This window comes from Procambarus clarkii, chromosome 16 (assembly GCF_040958095.1).
Source record: "Procambarus clarkii isolate CNS0578487 chromosome 16, FALCON_Pclarkii_2.0, whole genome shotgun sequence".
Classification (NCBI taxonomy): Eukaryota; Metazoa; Arthropoda; class Malacostraca; order Decapoda; family Cambaridae; genus Procambarus; species Procambarus clarkii.
The window spans coordinates 23,393,735-23,417,057 of NC_091165.1; the positions used below are offsets into that span (position 1 = coordinate 23,393,735).

At 43.6% G+C, this 23,323-nt stretch overlaps 1 protein-coding gene and 1 long non-coding RNA gene across 6 annotated transcripts in view; one reads left to right on the forward strand and one right to left on the reverse strand.

The window, feature by feature from the left end:
* LOC123760059 (uncharacterized) overlaps window positions 1–23,323 on the forward strand; it is a 31,930-nt gene that overhangs the window by 5,376 nt on the left and 3,231 nt on the right. The window contains exons 2-5 of one of the 3 annotated variants that reach the window (XR_006773102.2): window positions 2,081–2,279; window positions 2,620–2,759; window positions 12,521–12,714; window positions 15,219–16,236. This is a non-coding gene — a long non-coding RNA (uncharacterized lncRNA). Of the gene's footprint in view, window positions 1–2,080; window positions 2,280–2,619; window positions 2,760–12,520; window positions 12,715–15,218; window positions 16,237–23,323 lie in introns of those variants that run through there. The other 2 variants (XR_006773104.2, XR_006773103.2) reach the window with 2 other exon arrangements.
* Window positions 373–22,134, reverse strand: LOC123760055 (sialin). 3 transcript variants are annotated; one of them, XM_045745477.2, is made up of 10 exons: window positions 21,476–22,134; window positions 15,413–15,636; window positions 15,224–15,311; window positions 13,015–13,251; window positions 12,471–12,682; window positions 2,655–2,780; window positions 2,366–2,519; window positions 2,115–2,270; window positions 1,748–1,827; window positions 373–1,133 (listed from the first exon to the last, which is right to left on the reverse strand). In XM_045745477.2, exons 1-10 carry the CDS (start codon window positions 21,543–21,545, stop codon window positions 987–989), a joined length of 1,494 nt encoding a protein of 497 aa, XP_045601433.2. In that variant the 5' UTR covers window positions 21,546–22,134; the 3' UTR covers window positions 373–986. The 3 variants fall into 3 exon arrangements, with proteins under 3 accessions (XP_045601433.2, XP_045601432.2, XP_045601434.2); XM_045745476.2 differs by having other exon boundaries at window positions 15,224–15,314; window positions 21,476–22,133; XM_045745478.2 differs by lacking the exon at window positions 21,476–22,134 and adding an exon at window positions 16,831–16,974 and having other exon boundaries at window positions 15,224–15,314.

Here is a 23,323-nt window from a genome sequence, read left to right on the forward strand (position 1 = left end):
GCCACCCCTCTCTGTAGTGACTTCTACGAGGACAGGAAGCCAGCGGCTTGTCATAGGCTTCTAATTTGTCCTGATGATTTTATCGATCTGAATTTTAAAACTCAACAGTGTTTTGGCATTTATGTCTTCAGCAGTTCCATAAGTTTATAAGTCTATTGGTGAAAAAGCATTTCCTGTTTTGTCTTACATTGTGAATTGTTGAGCTTAAACCCGATGCTTTCACAAATGGTGAGAGCATCATGATGACAGTTTGATCAAAATCATGACAAATATGATCTTTATTTTTGTTGACTTAAATAATGCTAAATTTCATGCCAATTATATATTCTCTTATTCTCTATTTTATTTTGCTAAAGGCTTCATAATAATCCATTAGCTTATGAAATTTTAATAATTTTAAATAAAAAAACTTAAAATTTATAATATTTTGAAAAATAGGATGGGGTCACAAACTAGGGGAAAAGGGTTAAAGTAGAACACAGCCGAGTATACTGTACAGTATTTTGTCCACTATAAAAAAAAATACTGTATTTCCCTTGGACTGTGCTCAGATTCTGACATACAATACTGTATAATAGGTGAAATGTATCATCTTATTATAAGTTGACATTAAATAAATGACAAGCTCCATATATTTTAATTTAATGTTGTACTTTATGGAAAGTGTGATTACATTTACTTTCCATGCTGTATTATGAATATATAATTATGTAAAATATTTAAATATGGGTAAATAAATATAAAGACTACATATAAGAAATATTTAGTGTTGATAGAACTCAAAGGATAGGCCCCTAAAGCTTTGTTTTATTTTTTAATTCTATAATTCTAATTGATTTTTATACACAGTCTTTAGTAATCAACAATGTTTGGTAATGCATATAAAAAGGCAGTCAGTGGAACTACATGCTCATATTTTACTATTTACAAATTCTCACTATTACAAATGCTAATTTCATAATAAAGTCCCCTAGTTATTTTTTTTGTCAAGGCTGTTGATCTTCAATGAGGCTATGTAAATCTTCATAATAATTCCAGTCTTGAACCTCTGTAGTGACAGTAGCCATATAGATAAAGCCTGTCAACAAGTAAAGGCCACTTCCAAGCAGCAATGAACCCGTCCAACCACCAGTCTGTGGAATATATAGTACTTTTGTTAGAATAGCCTACTATGCAAGCTGTTAAATATAAGTTTTCAATGAAAATTTTATCACTGCCGCTTAAAATTCGAAAATTATTAAATAATGATATTCATAACAGATGGGATTGTATTGAAATAAATGAAACATGTTCATTTATGTAATAAAAAAAATTAGCAAGGGTGGAATGTCAGATAGATAAGCTAATGGAGAGATTTATGTTCACCTTGGTACCTACAGCATGGTTAAACCAAGACAATCAATAGATAATATATTTGATTAACAATATATCATATTTCACCCTGACACAGGAAAAAGTGCAAGGCAGACAGATGGACAATCTTATTAATTACAATAAGAAAAATCAAGTTTGGAAGGTAACGAAATGCCATTTTCTGGTGAGCTCTGAGTGGCTTCCCGAGCTTGTCTCTGGAACCTTAGGCCAGCATAACAGGACTGGGATTTACTGAGGGGTCCCACCTAGAAAATTATTTCAATGACACACATTTAAAGTTTGTAAAAACAAAACATATCACTTCCCCATTCATGCTCAGAAATATTGATAAACTTGGTCAGAAGAGCTGAGATAAAAAAAAAATGTGGAATACCTTGGTGATTATTTCTGCTGTAGCAATGGGAGCCACAAAGCCACTGATGTTACCTATTCCCAGTAATCCTGACAAAGTCCCTGTAGGGAAGATTTTAAAAAGTTTAATCAAGTACTATACTGTACTGTACTGTATTGTATTTCCTGTCAAATAACAGTTCTTTTGAGATTATAACTGTAGACATCTGTTTTCGTTGGTTGAATAAATTCCTAAGCAGAACTCAGTTTTACTTATTGCCAAAATCACACTGTTTCTAAACATGTTTAAAGTACAATGCTTAAACCATCTTTACCAGCCCAATAGTTATGTAACATGAATTTTATATGTTCAAAGTGGCTAAGAGCAACTTCAGGTAAACAACGCTCACCAGCATAGTTGGGCGCAAGATCCATTGGTGCGAGTGTGAAGGTGCTCAGGGTGGTGGAGGTGCCTATCATGACAAACACCAGCAGAGCAGACACTACCCACTTGTGGCATCCTGCCCACACCATACAACATAGACCCACAACCACTAACATCATTCCTGCAAAAGGTAAGATGCTCAAGATTACTTTCTAAATTTTGTGTACGGTATTTAAAGAAACAGATTTCTATTGAAATATGTATAAAAATACTTACCAATGAAGTGCATGAGTCTTCTAGTGTTTACTTTTGAAAAAATGTTATGGTGAATAAGCAAGTCTGATAGTCTGCCAAAGGTAAAGGATCCTATCCAGCTGCAGGTTTGGCCGCCAGCCAGCACCCAACTTACTTCAGTCAAACTCATCCCAATCTGGACAAAAGGTATAGGATACAGGTTAGAGATACCTATTTATTACTTTCATTATGGCTTATATTTACAGTACAATATTGAACATCTAATTTTTTTCCAGTGAAGGACAGAGCTGTAATATTTAAAGAACACTACCTGCATCTTGAGAAAAGTTGGCCCCTCAGTGATGGTCTGATTTCCTACCCAAGAAGTCGCAAACTCAGCCAGAATACATGGGTAGAATCTATAGCAGCGGATAAGGTGAGTCCATGGAACATTCCTCTGCAGGGTTAAGTTATTGATAGAAATAATGATGTAAAAATATACTGTACTATATAGTGAAGCTGCAAATATCAAAATCAGGTGGGATTGAACCCTTCCTGCTACAACTGAACTTCCATTCTAATTCAACTTTTTATTTACATATTTGTATACCTGTACTGTATTAATAAAAAACCAGCGTTGAATGTAATGAAACGCCATTTTCTGGGTGAGACCCGGAGGCTCCCCGGAGCTTTACCGGCTGATATGCTAATGTCAGACTTTGGCATCAGTCATGTGTATGGAGTTCTAGGGCCTACCGGGGACCACGAGCCAGAACCTGGCCCCCTCAGAGAGGCAAGGGGAGCAATGGCCTATAGAAACCCCCGTGTGGTTGGAAGCATTCTATGTCTGCCATCGACCGGGTCAAGCATCCAGAAAGGTAAGCATTCCAAAACAAACCCCTATTCTGGTGAAAATTGCTACCTAAGCCGAACTAGTGAATAGAACTCTTCAACAGAAAACACGGAAACTAGTATGACGTCATACGTCACCGCGCCGCTGTCTGCGCAGCTCCCCCCTCCCCGGGAGGGGGAAGGGGGAGCCCCAGACCTCCCACGCCGGCTATCCACCCATCAGTTCTGAGGCTGGATGTCAAAACACGCGAAAAACGCCGACCGGAGGGAGGGAGGGTTGCCGGGGAGCCTCCGGGTCTCACCCAGAAAATGGCGTTTCATTACATTCAACGCCGGTTTTCTGGGGGGAGCCCCGTCGGCTCCCCGGAGCTAACTACCCACAGAGGAAGGTCAAAGGGACAAAACCGGGAGGCGGACACCACGCACCCCCCAAGGAGGCGAGACAACCGGCAGCAAACGCCAACCCAAGGCGCCACAGCCCCGAAAATCCCGGGAACACCACGAGAACCACGAGCAGCAAGGCCCCTGCACGAACACCAAAAATCCATGCCCGAAAGACTGCAAGGCCACGTCGCCCAGACGGCAGCGAGAGCAGCGAAGCCACGAACGCCACAGGCATGAGGGAAGAACACAGGCAGCTTAGCCGCAAGAACACGGCTGACCACCCGGGACACCATCACCCGCGAACCGGGAAGAACAGAACCGGAGCAACGCAAAACGCGCTCCGGACCCAAACGCCGTGGCACGCAAACAACAGCAGAGGGCCGCCACTGAACACAAAAAGATACACCCCCGGCCCGACCAACAAAGCACCAACAAACCCTGGACCCCTCCAGAATGCAGCAGCCCCACCCCGCGCCAGAAAAGATGGAGACTGCTGCCATCAAACAACCAAAACGCTAAAACCGAAGGAGCAAGAAAACACAGCGAACCGACCCCCAGAGGCAAAGGCCCAAAGGAAAGAGCCGACGAAAAAACACACCGGAACCGAAGGGGCACTACCAACCGAGGAGAAGACAGAGCACGCTGACCAGAGACCAGGATGGTGCAAGCGGCGCACGAACAGGCCGGAGGTGAAATGACGCACAAGACAGCTGACTAACGGTGCAGAAGCAACACCAAGACCGAAAGCAAGCTGAAGCGGCTCCGCCTGCGCCGCACGAAAAGAGGCGACAGTATGTGGCAAGACGACGGCCCCCAACCCCTACTAGAAAACCAAGCCGAGAGTAAACCAAGCCAACAAGAAGGACCCACCGAAGAAGGGACAGGAAAAGGAAGGACCGCCAAAATACCCCATACTGCCGCCAAGAAAGCACGCAGGTGGGACACCTACCACGAAGCCACCTGACCACCAACCGGAGGCGAGACCACGAGGCAGAACATAAGCAGCCCCGACAAGGCCCCCCCCGAGCCCAGGAAAAAGGCGGAGCCGCGAGAAGATCTCGGGCGCGACCACCGAAACCCAGGCGGCACAAGGAGATGGAACGTCTGCCGAACAGAAAAACTCCGAAGCATGCAAGCCCGCCAGGAGTTCAGAAACGACGGGTCCGACGCGAGACATCGCAAGAACCCCCCCAAAAAAAGTAAAACAACAACAACCGGCAGGGCAAGCTAGGAAAACCAAAGAAGGCGGAAGGGTCGCCGCCAGAACAGGACCCGAACCAAGGGGCACGAACAACTGCAACAGACCGAGACAAAGAAGCACATCACAGGACACAGGCTGACCAACGCCTAAGAACACACGCAGAACATTCCTGCTGCAGAAGAGGCAGGAAGAAAGAGCAGAAGCACAAAAAAAAAAAAAAACCAGGAGAACAACCAGGGGTGGACAATCAGGCAGGGACAAAAACCCCACGCAATCCCCAGGCACAAAACGGCAGCAAAGCGCCACTCCACAACCGGACACAGGAACAAGGACACGCCACCGTGAAACACGGTACCAATGCTCACGTGCAGCAGCAGCAGCAGCAACAGGTACCACTGCAACATGCAACATGTAAATAGCAACTCCCCTCTGCAAAGGCAGAGAACGGAGCAGGCAGACCCCAGACAGGGCCAACGGAGACACGACAAAACCCTGCAGGCCCAGAAACCTGCACCAGGCGACCGACGGCGGAGAAAACCCCGCTCGATACCTGCTGGATGAGGTACTGGGAGCTCTGTTACACCTCAAGCCCGGCCCAAGGTCAGGCCAGACCGGCCAGAGGATGGCCCACCAGGCAGCTGCTAGGAGCAGTCCACCGGCCCACATACCCCCACAACCAGGACGGGCCGGAACTGCCATACGAAAACAGGCCAGTGCGCCCTGGAAGTCCACGGACGAACCAGCAAGAAGGCTTATGCTCGCAAGTAGGTCGTGTAACAAGCACAGACCACTGATGGTAATACAGTGTTCCCCAAAAGTGCCAATAGCACCACTGCACTCCACTGGTACTATCCCGCAAGTTCTACCAGATAGGCGGGACCCAAGAGCCAGAGCTCAAATCCTGCAAGCACAGCCAGGAGCCTCACCAGGTGAGTACAGAACCAACCCTACAACCCCCACACCTCACAACATTAAAAAAGGAGGGTCCCCTGAATGACTCCAGCATGGGTTGGACATGCACATGAGGGGGACAGGAAGGGGTGATAAAGGGACAGTCACTGGTGTGCGAACGGTCTCAGTCGTACAAAATTATACCTAAATAAAAACAGGTATATGAACACCGCCGCATCCAGCGCCCGGCCAAAAGACGCCAGACCGCAGAAACTCACCTGGCGAATGGTGGCTCGAACTCGACACGACTCAACCGTGCCCAGAAGAACTTGGGAGCACCGCCAGGTGAAGACGCCAGAGCCGGACCCGCAGGAGAACAGGGAGAGGCGAAGGAGGCGGTCCACACCCATGACACAGAAAACCGCGGTGTCCTCCCCACAACTGGGAACCAGGACACCCCTGGTGCAAAGGGGCACATACCGCAGCCAGGGAGAAGAACGAGAGGCGAAGCACTGTAGCAAAAAAGGGCGCAAAACCCCAGCACTGAACCATCGCCCAGACCAAAACAAACTCCACGGCGCATGCGCATAACACGCTGACCGAACCGCACACCCTCCCTGCGGGAAGGCGCCAGCCAGGACTATTGCACGAGAAAAGGAGCCAAAAGAGGAAGCAGGAACAATAAAACCGGCCAAAGAAGCAAAGAGCCCAAAAAAAAAGGGAACCCAAACGGGCGACAAGTAGCCCAAACGGGCGACAAGTAGCCCAAACGGGCGACAAGTAGCCCAACCGGGCGACAAGTAGCCCAACCGGGCGACAAGTAGCCCAACCGGGCGACAAGTAGCCCAACCGGGCGACAAGTAGCCCAACAGGGCGACAAGTAGCCCAACAGGGCGACAAGTAGCCCAACAGGGCGACAAGTACTAGGAGCCGACAGACGTTCCAATAATGCGGGAAGTAGCGAAAAACCTTCCCGTACCCTCGAGAACACAGAAGCCAACACTAGTCCCGAAGGCACACGAAGGCGCAGGCGCACCCGAGATCAAAAGTCACGCAGAACCCCAACGAACGGGGAAACATGACAAAAACACCGTCCCAAAAAGCGGGGGAGGAAACATCCACCCACAGGACGGAACCAACCGACTCAAAGGCCAAGGAACCGAGCCCGGGGAGGGGCCGACGTCCAACAGCACGTACAGCGAGTGGGGAGGAAAGACCCCACTCCGCGTAACCACAAGCCCCGCCTAGAGGGGGATAAAACCCCCCACGGGGTCTAACGGGGCCAAGGCCCCCCCCAAGGCAGCCCCTCCCCAGCCCCGGGAACCTACACGACAGGCCCCGGGGCCGAGCCGTTCCCCCAAAGCCCCGGCCGTACCAGAAAACCGGGGCAGCCGTGAAAACACTAAGGAAGGGAGCCCACTGGCAGACTCATACAACACGGCTGGAGGAACAGGCCCAAATGCCCCCGTCACTACCCCGGAAGGGGAATTCCCCGAGACTGCCCGAGTCTCAACACCACGAAACACCCCGCCCTGAACCTACAGACGGTAAGGAACCGGATGCAGGCAGGAAGGGTGAACCAGGGGAAAGACAAGGGGGCGTGGATGCAACCAACACCCCCAAGTCCCAAAACGAAATACAACGGGGCAGCCCCGGGGCTCCCGGGGAGGAAACCACGAGAACGTTGCCACCACCAAGGCTCAAGTGCAACGCCCCTGCTGCCCGCACCCGCTTTGTTAGCACAACTGGGTAACCGAGCCACAACGAGCAACCAAACTCGCAGGACACCGGGTCGAAGGTGTCACCGACCCCACAGGCAGCAGACGGAGGCAAAACAGAGAGTCACCCAGAGACAAAAGGTGAGAGCAACCCTCAAACTCGCTGGAAGCGAGGGGGGGGGCTCTGGGGTCACATCCATCGGACCCGCGCGCCCCCAGGGGTTTCCCAGGGTCCCGAGCGTTTACTTTAAGAGGACTCGCGCTCAGGTAATCCCAGGCAGGGTACTGCTAACCGGCACCCAAGCTACCAAACAACTTTCTAAGAGCTGAACCCCCGGGACGTGTACACTCACGGGGACCTAGCAGGGGGTACCACCAGAAATACTCAGAACACAAGGGACACAAGGGGCAAGAACGAAGGCAGACCCCCCCACCAGGTATATAAACAAAAGAAAAAGAAAACCCCGCAAGAGGACAGCGTACCCAAGCGGAACAGAGCCGGCCGCTATGATTGGTAAAGACAAGCTGCACAGTACCCCGCGCCCCACCAGTGCAAACACCGCCCCTTACTCTAAGGCGAACAAGGGAGACAGAACACCCGAGCACACAAAGAGCGGCCGAAAACCAAGCGGTAAACGGCCAAGCAGGGGCAGGACCCAAGGAACCTGTGGAAGGTGGCCCCAAGCCCCAAGGGCAGTACTTACAGGGCACCTAGGGAAGGGAACCCTAGGCGCATGCAGCCCGAGTACTGAAGAATCACACCCGGCTCACGCACCACCTAGAAAACAGACACCACACTCTAGGTACAGTGCTGAAACAACCACTGGAGCCGGAGCACATAACCATTGCCTATAGCATCAGCCGAAGAACTGATGGGTGGATAGCCGGCGTGGGAGGTCTGGGGCTCCCCCTTCCCCCTCCCGGGGAGGGGGGAGCTGCGCAGACAGCGGCGCGGTGACGTATGACGTCATACTAGTTTCCGTGTTTTCTGTTGAAGAGTTCTATTCACTAGTTCGGCTTAGGTAGCAATTTTCACCAGAATAGGGGTTTGTTTTGGAATGCTTACCTTTCTGGATGCTTGACCCGGTCGATGGCAGACATAGAATGCTTCCAACCACACGGGGGTTTCTATAGGCCATTGCTCCCCTTGCCTCTCTGAGGGGGCCAGGTTCTGGCTCGTGGTCCCCGGTAGGCCCTAGAACTCCATACACATGACTGATGCCAAAGTCTGACATTAGCATATCAGCCGGTAAAGCTCCGGGGAGCCGACGGGGCTCCCCCCAGAAATCAGTATTGAATTTAATTAAACGCCCTTTTCTGATGGGTCCTTGAGGGCTCCTGGTGCTATCTCCCGGATAGCCTTATCTAATTCAATCCATGCCAGGCCCCAGCAAATCACTGTAAGCCTATTAGGGGTCAGAGGCCAAAACTTGACCCCATCACAATGATGCAAGACCAAAAGAAAGGTGTGTAAGTCAAAACATACAATCAGCAAGGCAAACAAGGAATAGAAAACAGACACTGAATCCCTGAAACAAACAAACCACTCAGTCGTGAAGCAATTCACTCAATGGTTCACCTATGCACAACTAGGGGACTGCTTATCTACCTCCTCAATCCCTCAGCCCTTGACCTTAAGTCATTTAGCCAGGAAGACGAAACCAAAACCCCTGAACAGGGAAGGGAGGATCTAAGGAGCCTCCAAGGACCCACAAAGAGGAGGCATTTCATTGCATTCAATGCTGGTTTTCTGGAAGGGAGAGACTACAGAGAACAAAACAAAGGGAAACACACCAAGATGCAGAGGAGAGCCACAGAAAGTAACCTCCCATAATAGGTAAAATTAGCAATGAGTGAACTGCCCCAAGGCCAAAGAAGCCTGGAGGGACCAGAAACATTCATGAAACAATGAGCTGCAGTCGGAGTAGAGCCTGGAGGAAGACAGACCTTCTACAGGGCCTGCTGTACTGCTGCAAACTAATGCACTGTGCTATGCACCTGAAGGAGGAAACCCACTGCCATGACACTGGGAGGCCTGGTGAGCATCAGGTGCAGACAGTCAGGAATGTACTTACATTTAGTATTAAAACGTATTGTCTATTCGGAGGTAGGGCTGCATTTTGAGGATTCATTGTCTCTTTTTATTATTTATTTATTCATCTTGCTGATTGTAGGCTTTGTCTCACCCACCTTTCTGGTGGACTTTTCTTGGTTAGGGTGATCTAGTATTCCCAGCTTCTTGCACATCTGTGAGGGAGGGCCTTGGTTTTGGCCTCTGGTCAGATGACTCATGAGGATTTGAATGGATTGAATTGGGTGTAGCTATCCAGGTAGCTAGCTCAAGGAGCCTCCTTAGAACCCCTCTCAGAAAGGAATGCATTTATATTTGCACAAACAACTAATCACATATTGTACAGTATGCAAGCATATTTTGATACCCAGATCATAAATAAAGTGCATGCTTAATATAAGAAATAACAACTTAAGAAATAATACAACTTTTTTTAGGTAGGTCTACCTCTAAATTTAATTTAGTTTGATTTTGTATGTACAGTATGTATCACAATGCAATCCATTTGAAACAAAGTGACATTGATCAGTTCATCCCAATAGTATCTGTTTCAACCAGTACCTTAACTGTAAAGAATGTCATACATTCCCTGATATCCTTAAAAAAGCACGAGTAAGGCCAGTTCATAAAGGAGGCAATACAGCAGACAAACAATTACAAACCAATTTCAAATCTACCTATATTATCACAAATATTTGAAAAAATTATTTATAAACAACTCTATTCCTACCTCATAAAATTCAACATACTAAGTCCCTGTCAGGTTGGCTTCAACTCACAAAAAGAGTACCAATGATGCAATTATTAGTCTGATTGATATCATTTACACAGCCCTTGACAAAAATGAGTTCCCAATTAGACTCTTCATTGACCTAAGAAAGGGCTTTGATACTGTTAACCACAACTACCGCTTACTTTAATTTCAGCATTATGGAATCCTAGGCCTTGCGTTGAACTATATTCAATCTTATCTTAGTGACAGACACCAATATGTAGCCATCAATGATATAACCTCCCCCACTCTACCATTAACCATAGGAGTGCCACAGAGCAGCATCCTAGGACCTCTCCTATTTCTTATCTCCTTATCAACGTATACATTTACTTATATACATTTCTTATATACAGCCTAATGTCTTTAAACATTCTTAAACCTATACTATTTGCTGATGATACTAAAATCATCTACTCAGACCCCAACCCACACACATTAATGAATGTTGTAAATAACGAATTTTAAAAAGTCCACTCATGGATGGCAACCAACAAACTCACACTAAACATAGAAAAGACCTAATACATATTATTTGGAAACAAATCAACAAATGCAATTCAGCTTCAGATAGACAATGTTAACATCAGCCATAAAAAGGATGGTAAGTTCCTTGGCCTATACATTGACAAAAGACTCAACTTCAACACCTACATACAACACATTACCAAAAAAAAGTCTCAAAAATGGTCAGTATTCTTTCTAAGATCAGATGTTATGTTCTAAACTCTGCTCTACTCTCATTATACTACGTGTTAATCTATCCCTATCTTACATATGGTATCTGTGCATGGGGTTCAACCACTGCACACTACCTCAAGCCCATAATCACCCAGCAAAACCTTGCTATCAGAGCAATCACAAACTCTGCCTTCAGACAACACACAGGAACCCTTGTTTAAATCCCTCAACATGCTTAACATAAACTCACTCCACACATTCTCCTGTGCCATTTACATGTACAAAACTTTGTTCCTAGATGCAAACCCTGTTCTGAAACTCTTCTTTGATAGATGTAATAGAACCCATAATCACCACACCAGAAATAAATATCTCTGATATCCCCAGAGTCAAACTAAATCTGTGTAAACACTATGCAAATAAAGGGACCTAGTCTATGGAACTCACTCCAATAACAAATTAAAAAGCTGTCCAACCACAACCCTTATTCAAAAGTAGCACCAAAAGTACCTAATTTCATCCTTATAGTTTTCTACCTAGTGCTTTACACTCGCAATGTATCGTGGGCTACCCCAAAATATGTGCCTAAGCAATATAATTTCACCATTATAATCACTGCCATCATCTTATATCATGGTTGTTATGTTGAATCAAATTTTACTACAATATACTGTACCTAGAAATAATCCTCAAATTATGCTACAATGTACAGTACCTAGAAATAATCCTCAAATTTAACTAAAATGTACCTACTAATTTTTTAAAATTTTCTTAGTGTACCCGTTAACTTTTTTTCAATTTAGCTACAAATGACCTCCTTAAAATTATCTGTTAGATTAAGGACCTGACCAAAATGCTATGCATGTCAGTGGCTTTACAAGAATGTAAAGACATTAATGCTTTGTACTGTACTCTTAAGCTCATTGTACCTTCTTGTATAGATATAAATAAATAAATAAATAAATAACTGGGTGGGTGGTGTATGGGTAGGTAGTGTATCGGTAAGTAGTGTATGTGGTGGGTGGGTGATGTTTCTAGTATTTACTATTTGTGCCTGCATAATTGAGCTATTAGCTCTTGGACCCTGCCTTTCTAACCGATTTATTTTTCATCTTATGTCTACTACATATATTTCTTTCCAACACATGCACACACACATCCCCAGGAAGCAGCCCATAACAGCTGTCTAACTCCCAGGTACTTATTTATTGCTAGTTGAACAGGGCATTAAATGAAAAACTTCATATTTGTTGCAGGCGTTGAGTCACAATAACGTGGCTAAAGGAAGTTGACCAGACCACACACTTTGTTGTGTGCCCATTTGTTTCTGCCTTGGCTGGGAATTGAACCCGGGGCACTTATGACCACAATCCCTGAGTGCCGCCCACTCAGCTGCAAGGCCCACCATAGTGTGTATGAGTGGTGTTTGTGGTGTGTATGAGAGAGTGGTGTTTGTGGCTTGTAGGGGTGGATGCTGTAGAAGGGTGGGATATGAGGTTTGTGGACAATGCAAAATATGAAATATTAACATTACATACTGATGTCAGTGCTCTTTGCTACAGGCATGCTAAGCTCACCCTGGGCTTGATTGAGTAGTTGACTCCCAATAATTCCTCTTCCTCGGCAGATATGAGTGGGTGATTGATGGGAGAGTTGCGGACAAAATACAGCCAGAAAGGTGTCCACACAAGTGCCAATGTGCCACCACCCCAAAACACCCACTGCCATCCTAGCTGATGTACCACCCACCCAGAGGTGCCAATTGCCACCAAACTGCCCAAGGACATTCCTGAATGAGACAGAGGATGACAAAAAGTGGAGGTAATGTGTAAGGGCCAGATTGTTTGCACATTTACATATATATCTGTACAGTATAAGTGGTCTGCTTTTCTACTCTAGAGTATGCAGTACACTGTGAATCATACAGTATGGCAAATGACATGCAATACACTACCATTGGTTTAGACTCCGGCACCTAACTTCAAATGTCACATGCTTTCAACAATGCGATGAAGACCTTGCTATCTAACAAGGACTGCTTGTTATTATTATAGTATTATCATTTTTATCACAGATATGAGAACTATATACTGAACAACACCAGCATGAAAATTAACAAACCTGAGTAAGCAATAGTAACCATGGTGGCCAACTCATCTGGCGGAGACCAGCTGGCCAGCACACTATATAAAGCAGGAAAGGCAGGGCCCTGTACTAGACCCATGATAAACCGTAGACTTGCCAGAGCCATTGGATGTAGATAGGCAGCATATGGACACAAGAGAGATAGCATTCCTGATGCTCCAAGACTTATTGCCATCATCTCTCGTCCACCAAGAATCTCACTCAAGCGACCACCTATAGAGAAATAGAAAAGTAGCGCTCGATAAATGGTGAAATGTATGATAGCCTGCTAGTTGAAGTGTTACATTAAATTTAATAATATAAATTCAGTACCCAAAGTAACATTATGGGCATAGTCAAGAGTATGCTACACTGGTCAATTTCGAAATTGCATTCAGGTACTGTACTGTACATAGATGGAGAACTACTAAAAAAAATAATAATAATACAAGCAACACATACAAAATTATGATAGGAATTGAAAAATGTAGAAGAATGATTTTTTAACTCGGCAACATTAAGAACAAGAAATCAAATTCAAATAAAAAAATAACAAAGGTGCCAAAAAAGGCATTACTGTATAATTTTTTTTGCAGTGGTACACAAAATAGAATCCCCAAAACTTGATACTGTATGACAAAGATTATAGGGCAGATGGGAATTCACCTATACCTGAACAAATTTATGAAGGTGGTGAAGAAGACGAGTTGTATTGTTTAGACATTACTAGGGAGTTAGTTATGAAACAGAATAATTGAAGCCCAACAAGTCCCAAGGATCAGACACAGTCTTTGCCAGGGTCCTAAATGAATGTTAATGGCAAGCTAAGTGAGCTACTAACTTTCATATTTATATAATTACAATTGAGCAGAATACCACAACTGTGTTAAGATACAAATGTAGTGCCAATTTTAAAGAAGGGGAATAGATTGCTCGTGTCAAGCTTTTGGCCAATTAACTTAATTTCTGTTGTGGGAAAATGACATGTGCTGTACTTGAATTAATAATCACAAAAGCTACTCTCCACATCTTGAAAAACAGATTAAAACAGGAATCACAACAGCTTTACAGAGGATTGCTCATCTTTGACAAATCTGCCCTCAATCTTTCCCAGCATATAAGACACAGTTGGTAGTGGAAAGGATTGTGATATTGTATGCCATGACTTCAGCAAGACTTTTGATACTGTACCAACAAAAGACTGATTAGAAAAGCTGAAGCTTATGTACTGGGGTGCTATCCTAAGTTGTAAGTGGAGTGCCCCAAGGCATTGTCCTGTGACCTCTGTTAGTTGCCATGTACTGTACAGTACAATTTAGATACAGAATTGAACAGCATCTACAGATTTTCTAATCCTACAAAAATAAAAAGGGAAGTAAATTCAGATGATCAAAATTGCTTCAGTATGATTTAATAGACCTCAAAGATTGGCAGATGCAATTTAATGCTGAAAAATGTTGGGTTCTGAGGCTGTAATGATGATAGTTACTAGATATGAGCTGGATAATTTTGAAATTATTAAATCTGAATGCAAAAAAGGTCTAAGTCATGATTAGTGGCGATGTAGAGGCAAAAATCAATGCATAAATGTTTGGAAGAGGGCAAATTGAGCACAGGGATTTATTTCTAGAAGTATTAGTAATGAGACAACTAATGTTTTTCAGGTTTATCTTGCTCTTTGTTAGGCCCCATTTAGATTATGCAATTCAGTTTTGGTTGTCATACTGTAGAGTGGATATTAATTCACTGGAAGAGTAGAGAGAAGATTGACAAAACTATTCCCATTAATTACAAATTTCATAATATGAAGAGATTAAAAAATCTTAATTTACACTCTCAAAAAAAAAAAGAGTTAGGGGTGACATGACTGAAGTACAGTATATAAATGGATGAATATGTATAACAAAGAGGATACAGTATTAATAAGGTGTTACATATATTAATACAAAATAGAACATGAAACAATGAATGTAAATTGGACAAGTTTAGATTTAGGAAAGACCAGGGTAAATACTGGTTTAGAAATAGGATGGTTGATTTAAGGAACTAATTACCAGGTAACAAAATAAACCTGGGAATGGTAGATGGTTCCAAGCATAGGTTAGACATATTATATGAATGAGTTAAATCTAAATAAGAGCTGCCTCATATGGGACAATAGGCATACTGCAGTGTCCATTAATCTGATGTTCTTTTGTTAGCGCACCTGAGGTCTTGGTGAAGAAGTAGCCCCAGAAAAAGGTGCCAAGAATGATCCCTTGTTCCTCCAAGCTCCAGTCAAATTCGCCACCACCCTGCTGATGGAGAAGATGAATAGTGCAATTCAGAAAAATATAATTAAAATAAAATACTCACTCATTAACACACACTCACTCATTCACTCACTCACACTCACCAAATCGTCATCATCAGTGCCATTGTGAGAGAGATTGCGAGTAGCGGGGCAGGCGCCACTGGGAAGATGGGAATCATTGAGCGTTGAGCGAGTGGTGTTGACCATGGCAACTATGGCAATATTCAGCCCCCCTCGCACCAGGTAGTCCATGCAGCAGCCCAGCAGCCCCAGCACCACCACCACATACCGCAGGGGAAGGCCAGCCCTAAACCACCTCCATATTCCTGCGGGGATGAGGACATTTATGTAGATTACAAGAGGAGAAAGGCGCCATGTTTATTTTTCTTTAGTTTCGCACCTATGGTTTATAGTTTTATAGCTGTCGGTGTAAACGTTTGTGTCATATAGGCTTTGGTTTTGGAATTGACCTAAAATTTATTATATATAAGGATATCAATAATATTCTAATTAATTGTAATTACTGCAGTATCTTATTCCTTATATTCTTCTTTATTTAGCCTATAGATAATATATTAATGATGCCATATATATTAATGATACCATGATAAAAATGTTCAACATTTTAAAGTGACCATATAATAGTTTTAAGATTTGCCCGAAATGGTGTGTGTGAGTGAGTTTGTGCGTCTGGTAAAATATATATCATTGTAATATACAGTACTGTACATGTAAAGTCTGTACATAACTGCAGTCATTTTTGTACAAATAAAAATCTACCTATCATATCTTTAAATTGTCATGATGCGTCTTTAACAATTTCAGCAGCTTGTTCAGTGTGTTGCGAGTTGAAATGGGACTGACAATCTGTGGTCATAGATGGATAATTCTGCCCCCACATTTATGGCAGGACCTGCGGTTTCCAGGTACGTGTGTCTAATTTTGCCCCCACTCAACAGTGTTTCGGTAAGAATAAAGGAGAGCACACAGTCGCAATATTTTTCAGCCAACCTCGGGTACAGGGAACTTTCGGTTGTAACACGACTGCGCTGCCTACTGCGCCACAAATTACTTGACCCTTGTTATCTGACAAGTGTTACCTCAAAGAAGTTGTCTGCCTCGTATTACTTTTAAATTGTATTTATATTTACTTACAAATCAAATTTGTATATACGTTTCCGTGTAACCCTCCAAAGCGTCATAGAATTTAAATCGTCCCAACCCAAAACAATTTTTAGGTTGGAAACGGTTGTAAATATTGCACCGAGAGCAATTAACATCTGTGTATCTGAATAAATAACTGATATGTCCGGAGTTAACTCGCTTTCGGATACCCATATTAAAGTTTATTTTCACCAGTGGCCAAGGTCTGACCTGTCACCCACCTATACGCGTATAGGTGTAGTACCCTTTAGGCTGATGGAGGTGCTCCTATAGCCAACGAGCGAGGTTATCACAGTTTATGGTCATTCATTCAGTTAGTGATTCAGACTCAACATGGGAGTAACCTGCTGACTTACCGTTGATACCCATTATCCCACCGAGTCAAGTGCATTTATCCTAACCCGGCCGGGCGAACACCACGTAAGTTACAGCACCTCTGTGAGAATTATTTATTGAGATGACCCAACCCCGTTTATCATTTGAAATTGTGTTTTATAAAAAAAAATTGAGCCAGGGTAAAATCAGGTGGATGACATCGACTATAATATAGGTGGCCCAAAGCTATAACAATACCCTTTAATTGTTCGAATTGTCTCTCATTTGTGCGATACGAATCCGAAACTGAAACAAAGTGAACTTCAGTCTTGACTGATAATTTGTTGCCCCAAGTACCTACCGGCTAGGCACTTGGGTCACTAGGCACTTATGCACCCTTAACTCAATATACGAGCGGTAGCACTCTATGGTAGGTACAAAAGGTCTTTAATCACCTGCCTTTACCTTTATAGCCTAAAAGATATCATAAAACTTCAACTTTCCTTCGATTATAAGTGCTCGCAGAAAACATAAAACGAAGAATATCTTTTGGTTTAGTTCAAATATTATGCACCCCATACCTATCTTATGAGCGGTATGGAACAGGACTAATGAACATAATGGACTCTGCGCCGGAATTGAACCCCAAATATTATTTAGCTAAGTAAATTATAGCACTGACGATCTATGTGGTTGCATAGTTTATTAACAAATACATTAAGAGTTTATCAAACTGGATTCAAATATAATATGATAGAACAATGACTTATTAAAATGCAACTATATAACGAATCCCAACTTGGCTAACGAAATTACATTCAGAAATATAATATTGTTTTTTTTTTTGCCTATAGTCAACGAACACGAATTTTAGTACCTGGGGCCCGTCGTGTGCCTCTATATAAACGAATATTGAGTTTCAGTTCCTGAGTCCGCTATGGGCACTTGCAACTATCCACCACTGTTGACAGGATGGGTGTGGACTGCACTCCCGCTCACAGGACCACCGCCCACGGGATAAGTATGGGTGCATAATAAAGAAATGACAAGAAAAATGCTCAGGATGGGAACGGCGTCCACTACCACTCGCATCATGGTTATGGGGTGCATAATAAATGAACTAAGCTAAGCTGAACACTGTCCATGGAGGCAGGGGAGAAGCCATGATCACGCGTATAATAAGCTTTAATCCACGGGAACAGCTGCAGGCCACGTTCTTTGGTGCCAGGAAACCACTTGCTGGCATTAGCAAGTGGATTTACAAATATCACCTTTGTTTCAAATTTCCAGCATTAATATATATATGATATAAATGAACCAAAAGTACTTTTGACCTTACGGTTGTTTTAATTGTTTTTAACCCTGAATATCTTAATCCGTATTGCTTTTCAAGTGTTTATTGTGTTCGTATGTTTTATAATAACAGTTTACATTTATAAATAAAACTATTACATTTGTGCTTGAGATAGCTTTTACACTTGTATGAACGGTTGTGACGACAGTGTAATTTTTTAGGGTGCCTGGCAACTCTACTTTAGGTGCCTGGCAACTCTACTTAACGTATTGATACTCACGTGTGTCCTCGCCTAGTTGTGTCTGCTTACACTTGTCTAGTTGGGTTACTATAGGGTTCAGCGTGCTCTTGCATGTTCACCCTCTCATCGCTCAACTATAATGATTTTGATTTTGTTCATGTTATATACCCCCGTACCCATTCTGTGGTGTGGTAAATGGTAACAGAGGAACGTAATGGGCTGAATTGGCTGTTCTCCGCCCCTATACACACACACACACACACACACACACACACACACACACACACACACACACACACACACACACACACACACACACACACACACACACACACGCACGCACGCGTACACGTACGTGTAAGGAATCTTTCAGAACATTATATACCACATATGTCAGACCAATCCTGGAGTATGCGGCTCCAGCATGGAGTCCATATCTAGTCAAGCATAAGACTAAACTGGAAAAGGTTCAAAGGTTTGCCACCAGAGTAGTACCCGAGCTGAGAGATATGAGCTACGAGGAGAGACTACGGGAACTAAACCTCACTTCGTTGGAAGACAGAAGAGTTAGGGGGGACATGACCACCACATTCAAGATTCTCAAGAGAATCGACAGGGTTGATAAAGACAGGTTATTTAACACAAGGGGCACACGCACTAGGGGACACAGGTGGAAACTGAGTCCCCAAATGAGCCACAGAGATATTAGAAAGAACTTTTTTAGTGTCAGAGTGGTTGACAAATTGAATGCATTAGGAAGTGATGTGGTGGAGGCTGACTCCATACACAGTTTAAAGTGTAGATATGATAGAGCCCAATAGGCTCAGGAACCTGTACACCTGTTGATTGACGGTTGAGAGGCGGGACCAAAGAGCCAGAGCTCAATCCCCGCAAGCACAACTAGGTGAGTACAACTAGGTGAGTACACACTTTTGTTGTCTGGTCATACTCTATGACCAGGCAATAAAAATTAGGCAGGAAAGAGAAGGGTGGGTCGACTGCATTTTCCTGGACTGCCAGAAAGCCTTTGACACAGTACCCCATAAAAGGCTGTTAAAAAAGTTGGAGCAACAGGCAGGAGTAAAAGGGAAGGTGCTCCAGTGGATAAGGGAATACTTAAGCAACAGGAAACAGCAAGTAACGGTGAGGGGGAGACATCAGAGTGGCGAGATGTCACCAGCGGAATCCCACAGGGCTCAGTACTTGGACCCATCCTGTTTCTAATATATGTAAACGATCTTCCGAAGGGTATAAACTCGTTCCTCTCAATGTTTGCCGATGATGCAAAAATTATAAGAATCAAGACGGATGAAGATAGAGACTACAAGATGACCTGGACAAACTGGAGGAATGGTCTAGAAAATGGCTGCTAAAGTTCAACTCAGGAAAGTGTAAGGTAATGAAATTAGGCGAAGGGAGCAGGAGGCTGAACACAAAGCATCATCTGGGAGGTGAAATCCTGCAAGAGTCAAATAGAGAGAAATATCTGGGGATTGATATCACACCGAACCTGTCCCCAGAGGCCCACATCAAAAGATTATCATCAGCGGCATATGCTAGACTGGCCAACATAAGAACTGCCTTTAGAAACTTGTGTAAGGAATCGTTCAGGACCCTGTATACCACTTATGTAAGACCAATCCTGGAGTATGCAGCTCCAGTCTGGAGTCCATACCTAGTTAAACACAAGACAAAGTTAGAGAAGATTCAGCGGTATGCCACCAGGCTCGTCCCGGAACTGAGAGGAAAGGCTAAAGGAGCTGAACCTCACATTCATGGAAAACAGAAGAGTGAGGAGAGATATGATAACCACCTACAAAATTCTCAGGGAATTGACAGGGTGGACAAAGACAAACTCTTCAGCACGGGTGGGACACGAACAAGGGGACACAGGTGGAAACTTAGTACCCAAATGAGCCACAGAGATGTTAGAAAGAATTTTTTCAGTGTCAGAGTAGTTAATAAATGGAATGCACTATAGGAAGTGATGTGGTGGAGGCTGACTCCATACACAGTTTCAAATGTAGATATGATAGAGCCCAGAAGGCCCAGGAATCTGTACACCAGTTGATTGACAGTTGAGAGGCGGGACCAAAGAGCCAAAGCTCAACCCCGCAAGCACAATTAGGTGAGTACACACGAGTGGCTGAATGTCTTGCCCCTGGGGGTTCACCTTAAGGTTTTCGTAATGCCAGGGGACAGGAAGCCTGGTTTAAGGTTTATATCCAGGGGGCCCGTAGGCTTTCACCGGGATGCAATTCACCGTAGGTGCCTATTCTGTTAGGTGAAGAGAGACATCTGGCAAAAAAGAAGCGTTGGTGAAACAATGTCCTGTTGCGGGATTCGAACCTGGCACTGTCCGGTTGCGACACAGGTCTACTTACCACCGCCCCGAAGTTTCCTGTTTCCTGGATGAGAAGGTTTTACTGGGCATCAATCCTTAACTGTGTAGCCTCTGTTTACCCAACAGTAAAATGGGTACCTGGTTGTTGAAGGTACATTGAGATTGTGAGGATACAAAACATGTTAATTAAATTCTTATAAAGCCAATAGTACGCGCAGCGTTTCGGGCAGTTTAGTTTAGTTCATTTATTATGCACCCCATACCCATCTTGTGGGCGGTAGTGGAAAGGGTTACAGAGGCACATAATGGGCTATTAAATTTTGCCAAATAATGATAAGTTATAAACGCACCATCGTTTATCAGTAAAGGCTTTGATTTTGAAACAATGTAAAGGGAGAAAAGCGAGTATGAGACGTGCAGAATGTTTGTTTATTCTCAAGTGAAATGAAATTATAGGACTCGTTGATTTATACCCGAAACGCTTTGCGTAATAGTGGCTTTAGGCATTGTATGTACTAGCTCTATCTATAAATCCATCAACTTTTGTATCTTACCTTGTATGTATGTACGTACCTTACCTGAATAAAAATTTATTTATTTATTTATTTATTTATTTATACCCGTACGGGGTCAGGTGATAAAGATAAAAATAAGGGGGGTTACATAAGGGATAAATGAGGGACGAAGCACATAAGAACATAAGAATAAAGGTAACTGCAGAAGGCCCATACGATGTTTGTTTACTAGTGCAGCTGAGGTGTGGAGGGATATAATAGTACACAGGAGGCAGATAATGTCAGTACTCACGGGTGTTGGGTGTAGTGATGATGTGAGGGCCACCAGCTGACCACTCTTCTAACCCGTCCACCTCATTCATCTTCCATCAAGGCGGGGGGGGGGGGGGGGAGTAGGCCTATATAGTTAGCCTTAATGCTTAAAATATACCCTTATGGGCTCACCATAGCCTGTGCTACATGGACACTTCGTTCTGAGTAGCTAAATCTGAAACAACAACTTAATATACCCCAAGTTACAGCCCCGCTCCTGTGCCAGGCAAGTCCACTACGGGCTCACCGTAGCCCGTGCTACTTGGAACTTTTTGTTCCCAATACCTGAATCTTAAACAGTTTAATATACGAACGCTTTTTCCTGGTTTGCGTGTTCCATTGTTATTTTTCGAAACCGGATTTGTGACATAAATGAAAGAAAATACAATGACAGGAGCTCTGTGCACTGGACTGCAACAACGTCATAGTGTAAAAATCTTTAGATAACATTGTTGGTCTGGCAGCGGTGCCGTAAGGTAAACGTATCGTACAGGCGACATGGACTCGAATCAGTACTCGGGATCAATGGCTTCTGCAGATTGTGCTCAGACCAAAAAAAAAAAACGGTCAAGCAATAATTAAAATAGCGTTGTTGCAAAAAAAAAATATATATAAAAAAATCTGAGCGCCCAAACACGGTGGCTGCTAGGACGGAACTGAAGAGTTAAGAGAGGTATACTGACCATACTTCCTGTGGAGGCAGCAGCGCCACTCTCTTCGTGACGGCTGGTTGGCCAACTACACCGTACGCCCTATAAGTTTTTAATTGTTTTTTTGTGTATTTATATATGTCGTACCTAGTAGCCAGAACGCACTTCTCAGCCTACTATGCAAGGCCCGATTTGCCTAATAAGCCAAGTTTTCCTGAATTAATATATTTTCTCTAATTTTTTTCTTATGAAATGATAAAGCTACCCATTTCACTATGTATGAGGTCAATTTTTTTTTATTGGAGTTAAAATTAACGTAGATATATGACAGAACCTAACCAACCCTACCTAACCTAACCTAACCTATCTTTATAGGTTAGGTTAGGTTAGGTAGTCGAAAAAACATTAATTCATGAAAACTTGGCTTATTAGGCAAATCGGGCCTTGCATAGTAGGCTGAGAAGTGCGTTCTGGCTACTAAGTACGACATATATATGTATATATTTACAAGAGTTCTTGCATTCTTATACAGCCTCTATCACACATGGCGTTTCGGGCAAGTCCTAATTTTTACACACACACATTCCCAGGAAGCGACTGTTTATCCCAGGTACCTATTTACTGCTAGGGGAACAGGCGCATCAGGGTGAAAGAAACTCTGCCAAATTTGTTTCCGCCTCCGCCGGGGTTCGAACCTGGACCCTTAGGACTACGAACCCTGAGAAGTTTTTATTTAGCTCATTTAATACTACTTATAATACAGTATTAAGTTTATTTGTATAGAATTATTCACTGGGTATGCTTGAGAGCTTACATTCTTGCCACTGTGATTGAAATTGAAATAAGTTTATTGAGGTAAAATACACACAAAGGGATGAGGTAGCTCAAGCTAATTGTATTATAGTTTACAATGACACTAATCAGATCTGAGTTTACCTGAGTCAGTATCTATAGTGTCCTCGACGAGGACAGGAAGCCAGGGGCTTGCCAAAAGTTCCACCAATTGTCTGATGATCTTATCGAGCTGGAGTTTGAAATTTAGTAGTGTTTTGGCAGTTACGGCTTCGGCGGGTAAGAGGTTCTACATGTTCAAATTCAAATTCAAATTCAAATTCAAATGTTTATTCAGGTAAAGTACATACATACAAGGGGTGATACAAATATTGATGAATTTATAG

Coding starts and splice junctions, on each gene's coding strand:
- LOC123760055 (XM_045745476.2), bottom strand. CDS start 21,545: ATGAATGAGGTGGACGGGTTAGAAGAGTGGTCAGCTGGTGGCCCTCAC. Junction 2,781..12,470: donor ACTACTCAATCAAGCCCAGG/GTGAGCTTAGCA, acceptor TTAACCCTGCAG/AGGAATGTTCCATGGACTCA. Junction 2,520..2,654: donor CAACTTTTCTCAAGATGCAG/GTAGTGTTCTTT, acceptor CCTTTTGTCCAG/ATTGGGATGAGTTTGACTGA.